This window comes from Mirounga leonina, unplaced genomic scaffold (assembly GCF_011800145.1).
Source record: "Mirounga leonina isolate KUSES-001 unplaced genomic scaffold, KU_Mleo_1.0 Mir_197, whole genome shotgun sequence".
Classification (NCBI taxonomy): domain Eukaryota; kingdom Metazoa; phylum Chordata; class Mammalia; order Carnivora; family Phocidae; genus Mirounga; species Mirounga leonina.
This window is the reverse complement of record NW_023270494.1, coordinates 6410574-6422457: the sequence shown is the minus strand read 5'-3', so window position 1 is coordinate 6422457 and position 11884 is coordinate 6410574. Positions and strand designations below refer to the sequence as shown.

The following is an 11884-nucleotide window of genomic DNA, read 5'->3' as shown; positions in this document are numbered from 1 at the left end:
CCTAAAAAAAAAAACAAGAGGAGAGATCTACTGTCAGAACCTGGGGAAAAAGGCCTGCAAGGGGAGGGCTGGCTGGCAGGAGCTGTGACCCTCAGTGGAGAAACCCAGCAACTCATAGTCACCCTCCTGGGAGCTAACCAGGGCAACAAGGCAGCTCCTTCCTACCGTGCTCTCCTCCTGCTCCCCCATCTCTTCCTGGGGCTCCCCATTGGCTGAACACAACTGGAAACCAGAAAGAATATCTTGATACAGATTGCTCAGGTCCACCTTCCAGGGCAAGAAGAATGTGGAGAAGCAAAGGGATGGCTTCAGATGTTAAGTACAGTCCAAATTTAACACTGTTGTGTGGGTCCTAGGGAGCTGGCAGGCCAACAATTAAAGTTTTGTTCTTAGCTCTCTGCCTCTCCCTGGATCTCCTCAGGATCAGGATGGAGCGGAGCACAGGGCCTGTGGGACCACACTCAGGGCTGAAAGCACACTGGTGGGAAGAGGCAAGGGGAACCCCCAGAAACTGGACTTGCCTGTTAGGTCACAGCAAGGAAGGCAAGGACTCATGATGGCCAGGGATTCAGAGTAAAGCAGAAATGAAAGCCTGGCCAGCATGTGTGCCAGGGCCTAATCCAACCTGAGACACCAGCGCCCAGCGTTCTCCCATGACCGGCCTCCAGAGTGCTGGGAAGGACAGGGCTGAGTCCCAGGAGAACAAGCCTGCCCAGACAATTCCTGAGGCCTTGGACCAGGCTGCCATACCAGGCATCCCCCACCATGGGCCCGTTCCCCGTCTGCCCCTCAGCACGCAAGTTCACAGGGGGCCCTCACAGGCACCAGCCTTCTCCCTTCACTCCACGCCCATTGTTCCGCCTGGCAGACTCAGAGGGCAGACAGTGGGGTAGATGTGGGTGGGAACGCTCTGATTCACACTCCACAGATGCATCGGGGTGGGACCTCCAAATTTTGCCGCTAGCCTAGTAAGAAAAGTGTGGCATCTGACCTCTAAGAAGGAAGAAAGTATGTGGTCAAACTGAGAGCCTGAAGCAGGCTGACACAGGACAGGCCTGGCTCTCCCAAACCTACCACAGGACAAAGGAGGGTCTTGGTGGAGCCAACAACGCAAACTAGGGATGGAAGTCAGAAGCCCACATTTCCCTCTGCAGGCTCTAGGAGGGGCTCCTTCCTTGCCTCTTCCAGCTTCTGGTGGCTCCCAGCAATCCTTGGCATTTCTTGGCTTGTAGATGCGGCACCCCAATCTCTATCTCTGTCTTCACAGGGCCTCTTCTCCCTGTGTGTCTGTTCGTCTTCTTCCAAGGACACCAGTCATATTGGATTAAGGGCCCACCCTACTCCTGTACGACTTCATCTTAACTACTCACACCGGCAACAACCCCACTTCCAAATAAGTTCTCATTCTGAGGGAGTAGGGGCTAGGACATCCACAGATGGTTTTAGGGATGTAATGCAACCCATAACAGCGTAGTTTGCAGTAGACGGGGAGCAAGGGCCATGCCTCCTCCTCTCTCTCATTTCTCGTCGGCCATTACTCTCTTGCTCTGAAAACCGTTGCCCCTTCAGGGTTCCGGTGTGAGCACTCAAGAGCGCAGAGTGGGCTGGGGTGTTATTTGCAGCAGGTGACTCTGGCATCCAAAGAGCTGACCATACCACACATCTGCAGAGTACCGTACAGCTTCTCAGCTCCCACAGATGGCTCTCTGAGGCCCACCTACGTATAGATGAGGTGATGGCATGCCCAGCGCCAGAAAATAGCTCCAGCTGATGCCAAAAATCACAGAGCTAAGAGGCAGGTGTACACACAGTCCCCACCAGGCCTATAATCTCCCATAAGCCACACCTGCCCCTTACCCCCAACACCTAAGTCAAGAGGTGCAGATGCCCCTCTCCCCCTACACACCCTTCAGTCAGCCCCTGTGTAATGCACCCGCCCTGTTCAGAAGTAAGCTATGTGCTTGTATACAATGCTGGGACAGGAGTAACTAAATGGCTGGCCAGGGCCACAGAGTCCCTGAAGCCTACTAGGGGCAACCCCTGACACACTCCCACTCTGTCACCAGGAGCTGCAGGATTCCTGGGGTGTCCTGGACAGTCTGCTCAAAATGATCCACGACCTCATGAATGCATTTAATACCAAACATCTAAGGCCTGCTCCATGCCAAGGGACGGGTGCCGGGCATGAATAAGGCCAGCCCGGCCTTTAGGAGCGCCTAGATTGGGAGCTGTGTGGGGGGAAGGCTTTCCCAGGATGGGTCATTCTGGGCGCAGCCCAACAGGTCAGGGAGAAATGAGAGGTGATCTGCACTATAAAAGGGTCAAAGTCCTGGCATCCACCAGGGGCCGTGAAAACCCACCGTGTAAATGTGCTGCAAGGTGAATTTCGGTGGGTAAATAAAATTATATTCAGAAAAGCTCGCGCTGGGGTGCATTAGCAAAAGCAAAAGTGCCTGAGCGCCTTCCTCACAAGGCACGCCTCCTCACAAAACCAGCGCCCCGCTGCCCGGAGGCATCCCCGGCTCACAACCGGGACCCAGGGACCCCTGTCGGCCGCCAGCTGGCCGGGGCTCGGGCGCCGCCTGCAGGCCACGCTGCGCAGCGGCAGCGAGAACCGGGGCGCCGGACCGCGGGCTCCCCGCGATGCCAGACCCTGCGAGGCAGGCTGGATTTCCAGGGACCGTTCCCCGGGGAACCTAGCCCGGGCCGCTGGCGACCCCGGGGGACCGGTCCTGGGGCTGGATTTGGCCCGTGTCCCCAGAGCGCGAAGCCGGGCCAGTTTGCTCGGGGGCCCGCCTGCCCCTCAGGCGCTGACCCTGCGGTCGTGCGCGCCCCCGCGAGACAGCCTGCTCGGGGCAGGTGTCGTCGGGGTGGCCGGACGGAGGGAGGAGCCTGTCGGGGTCCGGGCCGGGGCGGTGGAGGGTGGGAGGATGGGGTGGAGCCTAAAGCGGGGCGGTCCCTGCGCTGTCCCTCGCCCGCCACCAGCCCTAGCTCACCTCTGGTCCAGGGGACATGACGGGCATGTCTGGCGCCGCTGCCGCCCGGGATGGAGAGGCCCCCGAGCACTCCCCGCCTTGCAGTCCGAGCTACGATGTCACGGGCAAGGTGGGTGGGCACTGCGCCCAGCGCTGGGGACTCCCCAGCCGGCTCTGAGGGTCACCCTTCCCCGCGCCCTTTGCCCTGAGACCCCGGTCCAAGCCCCTTTCTGGCTTCGTCTGCGTTGGACTCAGCCCTTTCCCCAGGGAACCGGGTCTCCCAGAGCAGGGAGGAAGGGTGGAGACAGCCCCTGGAGCTATGCCATCGTCTAGGGCTCTGGGCTGGCTCAGCAAGGGTGGAAAGGGGAGGGTCGGAAGCACTGAATGACTCCCCACACAGCGGACCCCAACCCAATTTTCTTCTGCTGCACCCTGGCCGCTATGATCTCCCGGGAACCCCGTGCTTCTCGGTACGGGTTAAGCACACAAACCTCCTGGGCACAGGCACCCCCAAACGCTAGGATAAAGGGATGCCTGGAGACGCGGAGAGGACGCCCCCTGGCGGCGGAGCAGTTGTGGTTAATGCCCTTTCCCCAGCTAAGCTCTCAGCCGTGACCGAACATCGCGTTTGGAAGCCTTAGGCCTGAAGCTCTGTGGGACCCCGGGTGCCCCCGAGCCCTACCCCTTCCCTTTCTGCTCCCGCAGCCATTGCCTCCCGCCTTCTTCCAGGAGGATGTTGCTAACCAAAATGCAGGCCCACCTGAGAATTTTTAGAACCTGAGAAAGATTCTGTTGGTTAGTCACAAGTCCCCGGTGGGTGAGCTTAAGCCACCTCTCTGGGGCCAGATCCCTCTGCAGGGCTGCCCTGTACAGAAGCAGGTGAGGGAGGCAATGGACACTGGTCTGTCTGCCCTCCCTCTGGGCCCAGGGAGGAGTCAGGGACCGGGAACCCTGAACGAGGTGCTGAGGGAGCACAGAGCTTCCACTCTTCCTCTATAAGGTTGGGGATGAGTGAGGGGTTGCCCTGTGTCGTGCTGTGTGGCCTTGGAGGAGACCTGACTTTTCCTGTGCCTTGGTGTCCTCCCCCGCCCCCACGGCTCACTCTGACTAGGAGCTGGGGCCTCCACCCCCATTGTTTCAGGGGAAGCCACTCTGCAAGTCACCCACCCAGAGCCGTTGAGATAGGCGTCCTGTGTGGGCTGGTGGCAGGAAATGGGCCCCTGTGCCTTCAGAGGAGGGGGAGCTGCTAAGGGCCAGGCCCCAGGCTGGTGGGGACCTCCTGACCTCCTGGCCTGAAAAGCCAGCTGGGCTCTTTGCCTAGGAGGTGGCAAGGCTGGGCTGGAATCGCCTGGCTGGGTGGGCAGTGAGCATCTTTTGTTCAAGGCAGCTGTGATCTGAAAAGGATGCAGGAGCTCACCCTCCCTCCTTCCCCCTCAGGGGCTAGGACTCAGGAGCCAGGGAGCAGAGCTGACTCCAGAGGGCTCCCCAGCCTCCAGCTCTCCATCTCCCCAGCCTCCAGCTCTCCATCTCCCCTGGGTCAAGCAGCATCTGTGGAGAGTGGCCCGTGGCTTCCAGCAGCCTGCATCCCCCTGGGCTTGCCCCAGGAGACTGAGTCCAGGCCAGTCTGGGAGGAGCCTGGCAGGAGCTCCTTGGGCCAAATTAGAGGGAATGGGGGCCACAGGCAGGCAGCACCCAGCCCCGGGCCACTCTTCCTTGAGTCTCAAGTAGTTCACATCAGCATTATTGGTCCAAGTCATTAATAGACTCCAAAGAGGCCTCAACAAAATTATCCTTCCTCCCTTCTAGCTGCTGTGGAAACCATGCCACAGAAGAGTTAAGGAATCTTCCGAACATCCCCCAGTAGCCATTTACAAGCCAGGACCCCAGCCTTCATATGCCTTTTGCTCAGTCCCCTTACCTTTTCGCCAAAGTTAGCTAATCCTAGTACCCCATGCCTACAGCAGGAATGCCTTTGGGCTCCATTGTCAAGGTCAGAGCCTCAAAAATAACTCAGACCTAGTCCCTGCTCAACCCATTAAGTATCTAACCAGCCAACTGGGGAAATTCCAGCATTAGGTCCAGACCTCTGTTCTCCAAGCTTGAGCAATGACTAGACAGAAGGCTCCCTTCCCCTGGCCCCACTTGTCTTGTCCCTGAAAGAAGATAGATGAGCTGAGACTGACCAGACAGTAAAAGGGAGGGACACACCCCACCCCACGCGCCCTCCCCTACAGTGACCCAGGAATGCTCATTTGCAACCTTCAGTCCCACTTGGGAGGTTTCTGCAGAAGGAACGTCAGATTCGTTGTCTCCCCATTTCAGCATAAATTTCAACCCTCCCTAGTTCATGCAACCCTTTTATAAACATAAAATGTCATTAGAAACTTCCAGATAAAACTTGTGACCAAAAAAAGAAAAGAAAACAACAGCAGTGGTCATTTTAGAATATGCCTTTGCACACAACAGTGCCCGCCCCTATCAGATCCGATAGCCTCCCCTGGGTGATAATCCCTGGCCACGGTATTAACACTTCCCTTCTGGAAGTGGTGGTTCTTTGGGTCCACCGAGCACATTTGCTGAGGTCTCAGCTCAGGCTTTCAGGAAACTGGGTGAGGACAGGAGAGTCAGAAGGAGGGCCTGAGAAATGAGCTGAGCCAAGGAGTAGAGAGGAGAGGCAGGATGAAGGTAGCGGTAGGCTTTCCAGAACCAGGTGGCCCTCAGTGCCGACAGCATCCTTCCCTGGCCCTCTGGCCCTCTGCTCCTCCCCCCCTCTTTCCAGGGTCTCTTACCCTGGAAGCCCAGAAATTTGCCCCAACTCCCCATTAACTGCCTCTGCCCCCCATCTCCTAGGTGATGCTTCTGGGAGACTCAGGCGTTGGCAAAACCTGTTTCCTGATCCAATTCAAAGACGGGGCCTTCCTGTCCGGGACCTTCATAGCCACGGTCGGCATAGACTTCAGGGTGAGGTGGCTGCCGGCTCCTCCTCCCAGCTGCAAGTCAGGGGGCCAGGGCTCAGGCACAGCGTGCTGTCCTCTCCTTGCCGACCCTGGCTCCTCCGAGCTGCTGTGGCTCACTGCCCAGAGGGCGCCAGGGGTGCTCCCCCTTGGGACCACAGAGGGGGCCAAGTTCAAGGAGTCTGGGCATGGTCAGGGGCTCTCTGCCCACCTACAGGATATGAGCAATGAGACACTGAGTCTTAAAATTCTGCCCTATAGCAAGGCGGACACATCCCACGGTATGAGCTGAGTTTCCTGGCCTTCAGCCCCCTTGCTCATTGCCCTCTGAGCTGGGCCCCTCTGGCAAGGCCCCAGAGGTCAACAGGTCTTTCTGGAGTTCCTGGAAACACAGCACTGCACTGGGTTGAAGAGCCGGGCTCACCAGGCTCCCTCCCAGTCATCTTGAGGAACCCATCTTTACAAATCTGTGTCAGGGATGTAGCACTCAGCCACTCTCCACCCAAAGGGTGCAGGAGAGTAAGGTCTAACCCCAGGTGGGGGTGGGGGAAGGGAGGCAATGCAGAGGCCAGGTGCCTCCCTCCCAATGGGAAGGAACTGAAGCTTCATTCAGGAGAACTAGTGAACAGCTAGAGGGAAAGACCACCCTGCAGGTCCAGCCTCAGCCGTGCCCAGGATGCTGGGGGGCATCTTCTCTCTAAGGACTCAGTTCTGCAGGATGGGGCTGAGCTCCGGGAGGGCTGGATGGAAGTGAGAAAGAGGCAGGGCCCCCAGTGCCCAGCCCTTGCCACCTGCTGAGGTCTGGGCAGAGCCAGGCAGGTGCTCGGGCTCTTCTGCCCCCGGCGTGTTGTAAGAAGAGCAGACAAGTCCCCAGAAGAACTCTGCAATAGGGGGGGCTCTCTGGAGACAGGGTCCTGCTGCCCTGAGGGGATGATCTGACTGGAGTTGTCTCTGGGGCTCACTGTACCCCCTTTAACCCTGGGGAGCAACCAGAACAGAATGTCTGCTGCTCTGTAGAATGTCAAGGATCCAAGCCTCCCCTGCCTTCCAAATCCACCCTCCCTCTGCCCTTTTCTCTTTCAGAACAAGGTGGTGACTGTGGACGGTGTGAGGGTGAAGCTGCAGGTGAGACCAGAACTGCAGGGGAGGGGGAGGACAGAGGTGCCCGCCCCTGCTCCACACCTAAACCGCAGGAGGCTTGCAGCCCTGCCCTCAGCCTGGGGCAATTTCCTGTGGGGCCCAGAGGAAACGGTTTTTGTGCTTTTGTTTGTTTGAGGTCTCTAGAAAAAGCAGTTCCCAGGCACCCTCTCTGCTATCAAAGGCAGCTCAACGTGCCTCCAGACAAGCTCAGGCTTGCTCCAACGCCTCTCCAGTTTCCCAGGCCTCATCTGCTCTGGGAGACTGGGCATCCCCAACCTCTGGGCTAGGGAAAAGGCTGCAGCCTGAATGAGCTTGTGACCTCAATAAGAGCACCGTGCAGGACACCGTCACATGTTCAGAAGGCCCTGAGCACCTGCAGCAGGAAGTGTCCCACCTTCCCACACAGCTCTCATACTCCAGCGCGGGTTCCCTCTGCCCAGCACGGTCCCGGCACACTGCCTCCTTCTGACCATCTGTCCGTCCCTTCCTAGATCTGGGATACAGCCGGGCAGGAGCGATTCCGCAGCGTCACCCATGCTTATTACCGAGATGCCCAGGGTAAGCCTTCCCCAGCCCACCTGGCATACCCATCCTCCTGCCCCACGTCCCCTGTGTGATCTCTCTCTCCCCCCGCCCCCGCAGCCTTACTCCTGCTATACGACATCACCAACAAGTCTTCTTTCGACAACATCCGGGTAGGTCCCCTTCCCTCGCCATCCATAAGCAGCCAAGGCGGGGCCTCCACAAGCTAGGACTGCTTCCTGCTTGGTGGGAAGGGGGAGGAGCATGGAACACTGCCCCCTTTTTAAAAACACCTGCGCTGTGACTCAGAAGGAATAAGCTGCCGGTGGGCATCTGGTTGGCGTGTGGGCATGAAGGCCAGGCAGGCCGCTGGGTGTCTGTGTTACCTACTTAGCCCTGGCTGTGATTCCTGAGGGCAGCTCATGACAAAGTGTCCGCAAAGTACCCAGCTCCGCCCCAGGCCATTACCCACCCACAGAGACCAAGGGGAGAACACAAGCAGGAGAGTCTCTCCAGCCAGCCAGCCCAGGTGGCAAAGAAAGTGATTTGGGCAGTGAGCAGTTCTGTCCTCACCAAACTATTACAGAGTAGGGATAAAAATTCAACAAGCACAAGCACTGAGTCTGTACAGCACCATAACGGTTTCACATCTCCCTGAGCTCAAGGGATTGGCAAGCAAATGCGGTGGGGGGTGGGGGGGCACACGGGGACCAAAACATATAGATATAAAGCAGCTTATAAAGAGGATGGAAATCCACTCATATTGCCACCTCCAGCTCCATGCTCCTGGTAGACATCACCAATCAATCACAATATTTTTTATCACTAAGCCCTTATGTGTCCTTGGAATCCTCAATGAGGCACTCCAGGAAATCGCTGGTGACCACCAACTGATTTAGGAGACATAGCTCCTCCATCTCCAGTTTCCATAGAACGGGGAGTTGCAGTGCTTGGGGTTGGGTAGGAAGGTTGGTAAGGAAGGCTGATCAAGACCAGAGAGGCCAGAACAAAGAGGCAGATAAGAGAATGCAGGGGGACAGTGAGTAGCCCAGGAAAACCAAACAGGACAGAAGAAGGATGGGGGAGAGGGAGGAGAGAAGGGCTGGTTCTCAGGCATGGCCTGGCTCAGCTCACCCTCTCCCACAGGCCTGGCTCACTGAGATTCATGAGTATGCCCAGAGGGATGTAGTGATCATGCTGCTGGGCAACAAGGTGAGTGAGCCCATTCCTGTGCCTCCCCTCTTACTAGCTCCATGAAAGCCCCACCGCTGCCCAAGAGGATTAGCCGCATGTCCTTCCAGCAAAGGATTCTTTTTTTTTTTTAAGATTTTATTTATTTGAGAGAGAGAGAGAGAATGAGAAAGAGAGAGAGCACAGGAGGGGGGGAGGGTCAGAGGGAGAAGCAGACTCCCTGCTGAGCAGGGAGCGGGATGCGGGACTCGATTCAGGGACTCAATCCAGGGACTCCAGGATCATGACCTGAGCCGAAGGCAGTCGCTTAACCAACTGAACCACCCAGGCGCCCCCAGCAAAGGACTCTTTCCAGACTCTAGTTCAAGGGTCAGACCTATTTGGCAGCTTCAGCCCATCTCATCTGCCCTCGTAAAGCTTTGGAAATGGCCCCCTCCAGGGAAAGCCCAGCTGCCATCTGAGAGATCCAGGGATGCCCAACTGCTCAGTCCCCGTTAGATCATAGTAAAATAGGGTCACAGATGATGAGCTAAAACTAGCAAGGGCTAGTCCCAACTACTGTCACCTCTCTGAGGCTAGTCACCACACACCTGGCAAAGGAGACTTTCCGATCTCCCCAAGTGGCAGTGAGATCCCCTGGCTGGGAGCTGGGTAACTCAGCCTGAGCAAGGCCGAAACCCTGGCTCCAAGCCAATCATACCACCCGCAGTCCCACAGGCCACCAGCAGAGGGCAGGCAGTAGCTGCTCCTGCGGCTAAAGAGGGACCAGCCCAGGCAGGAGAGGGGCCCGCTGGGGTGGAGGTTTCCTTCCCCAGAGTGACCCACCTGGGCTTGACAGGCGGATATGAGCAGTGAAAGGGTGATCCGTTCGGAGGATGGAGAGACACTGGCCAGGGTAAGTGACTGCCCGTGGGCAGGACAAGGGGTGGGGACAGCCAGAGGCTGGCCCTGAGGACATTCTCTTCCTGGCAGGAGTACGGAGTTCCCTTCATGGAGACCAGCGCCAAGACGGGCATGAATGTGGAGTTAGCCTTTCTGGCCATTGCCAAGTAAGAGCCGAGCAAGGAAGGGAATCGTGCAGGGCAGGGTGGCACCATCTGGGAATCCAGTAGGGCCTGGCCCCTGGCCCAGCCCCTGCCCCAAAGCATTGTGCCTTCTAGGTCCAGTGGCCCCAGGCCATGGGAGTGGGGAGGGTGCAGTTCCTCACTCCCTGCCCAGCCCACTTCTTCTTCCTCTTCAAGGGAGCTGAAGTACAGAGCCTTGTGGCAGCCTGGTGGGCCCCATTTCCAGATCCGAGACTTTGTGGAGTCCCAGAAGAAACAGCCCAGCTGCTGCTCCTTCTTATGAAGCCCAAGGTGCTGAAAGGAGGCTCCAGAGGCCCCTGCGGATGCAGCCTTCTCCCCCAGATCTGGTTTATTCTGAGCAGATGGAAGTTGGGGGACCCAGGGCAGAGCCCCTTCCCAAGAGAGAGCTGTACTCCCACCCTTACCCTAGTTCCTGTAGCTTCCCTGCATCCTGGGGGAGGGAAAAGTATTTATTTCATTTTAATGATACATAATGTAATACAAAAAAGGAGGGGTGGGGACCAGAAAACCAAGAGAGGGACCTGGTTGTCCTTTTGCCTTCTGGTACTAGGACTTAAATGGGGCCAAGGCTCCCTCCTCGCCTTGACAAGTGTGGTATTCTCCAGCTCAGCACCAGAGGGCAGTGATGCACTTCTGCAGCGGGAGGGCAGGAAGCGACCCCAAACCACCCTCACTCAGCTGGAGAGGTGAAGCAGACCCCAGCTTTACTTCCTCCAGCTCCCAGGGAACAGTCTTCCCCAGTAAGATGGGCCCTTGTGCTGGGAGCCAGACCAAGGCTCAGGGAAGTGACCAAGCTCTGTGGGTAGGGGAGAGAGGAGTAACACAGACTAGGTCTATGTTTGGCTCCCTCTGGCCTTACTAGCCCCCCTGTGGGAGGTGTACCCCTTTTTCTCCAGCCCGCAGACTGAAAACATTTGGCTCCTGTTCTCTGGACCTCAGGTCCCAGGGGAACCCTCCCCCCCTTCCCCCCCCCCCAAATCCCTGGTCTTCTCTACCTTTTTGCTTGTGCCCCGAGACACCTAACGTCATGGCTAAGGAAAGGTTTTTCTTCTGTCCCAACACTTTGGCAGATATGCAGCCCCACAGGCTACTTCAAGCAGCTACAGTGCTTCTACCGAGTTAAGAATCAGATCAGGAGGAACCTTTGACTGTTGGAGCAGGTGGGAGGCAGAACTAAGCAAACCTCACCCCACGCATATTCCCCCAAACCCAAGCACTGCCCCTTCCTGACCACCCATGCCTTTTCCCTTTAGACAGACACCACCCCGGCCAAAACTGCTCTATGTCCCCTCCCACTGAGCCAGGTTAGAGAGTGAGAGGTCACCCATTTCTGGGTAAACCAACACAGTGTGTGTAAAACAAAGTCATGTGGGTAAGACTGGGGTAAGGAAAAAGGCAGCAAGGAGTTTATGTGGGGCCAAGGTCACCTGTCTCACAAAACCCTGACCCTGGAAATTGGAGGTGAACAGGAGACCTGTGGGTCATGACCTAGAGAGAGTAAGAAGTACACACCGCACATTTCTAAGGCTACTGCATTTGTTTTCAAGGCAGAAATCTTGCTCTCTGAGCAGAGTCAGCAGCTCCAACTTGGGCCTGATAAGGAAGCTCTCTGAGGCTTCTCCCAGGAGGAGCAGGGAGGCCTGACCTTGCTGGGCTCCTCTGGGGCCCAAGGCAGGTCGCAGGCAATCCAGTCACATGGGCTGCTCTGGGCCTCTAGCATTTGTGTTTTCAGAATTAAATTGCAGAATTGGGAAAGTACACCCTGTCCACTGCTTCTTTGAGGTGCGCATGGAGAGGGGACAGGGGAGATCATGTTGATTGTTATTGCATGTTTGGGGGAACTGTCATTGACTGCCCCAATCATTTGATCTTCATCCTTCAATGCCCCCCAACTGCTCACCTCACCCTTAAAAGACCCTTCCCCAACTTCTGTGATCAGCCTTTCATCTGCAAGGAGCTGAAAGGTTTGTCTTAACGGCCCATTCGGACTTTTTTTTTTCCTATTGAAAAAAGCCGG

General features: G+C 57.0%; 1 protein-coding gene across 3 annotated transcripts; it reads left to right on the top strand.

The window, feature by feature from the left end:
- The first annotated feature begins 2976 nt into the window (after window positions 1-2976).
- Window positions 2977-11621, top strand: RAB37 (RAB37, member RAS oncogene family). Of its 3 annotated transcripts, XM_035026096.1 has the most exons (9): window positions 2977-3105; window positions 5826-5936; window positions 7013-7054; window positions 7561-7627; window positions 7712-7764; window positions 8738-8803; window positions 9621-9677; window positions 9755-9831; window positions 10024-11621. In XM_035026096.1, the coding sequence occupies exons 1-9, from the start codon at window positions 3013-3015 to the stop codon at window positions 10127-10129; spliced, it is 672 nt and encodes a 223-aa protein (XP_034881987.1). In that variant the 5' UTR covers window positions 2977-3012; the 3' UTR covers window positions 10130-11621. The 3 variants fall into 3 exon arrangements, with proteins under 3 accessions (XP_034881987.1, XP_034881989.1, XP_034881988.1); XM_035026098.1 differs by lacking the exon at window positions 5826-5936; XM_035026097.1 differs by lacking the exon at window positions 8738-8803.
- The last annotated feature ends 263 nt before the right edge of the window (window positions 11622-11884 follow it).

What these genes read in the sequence shown, in the direction of transcription:
- RAB37 (XM_035026096.1), top strand. Translation starts at nt 3,013, where the DNA reads ATGACGGGCATGTCTGGCGCCGCTGCCGCCCGGGATGGAGAGGCCCCC. An exon ending in CGGTCGGCATAGACTTCAGG is followed by an intron (nt 5,937 to 7,012) that starts GTGAGGTGGCTG and finishes TTTCTCTTTCAG; the next exon opens with AACAAGGTGGTGACTGTGGA. An exon ending in GCCTTTCTGGCCATTGCCAA is followed by an intron (nt 9,832 to 10,023) that starts GTAAGAGCCGAG and finishes TTCCTCTTCAAG; the next exon opens with GGAGCTGAAGTACAGAGCCT.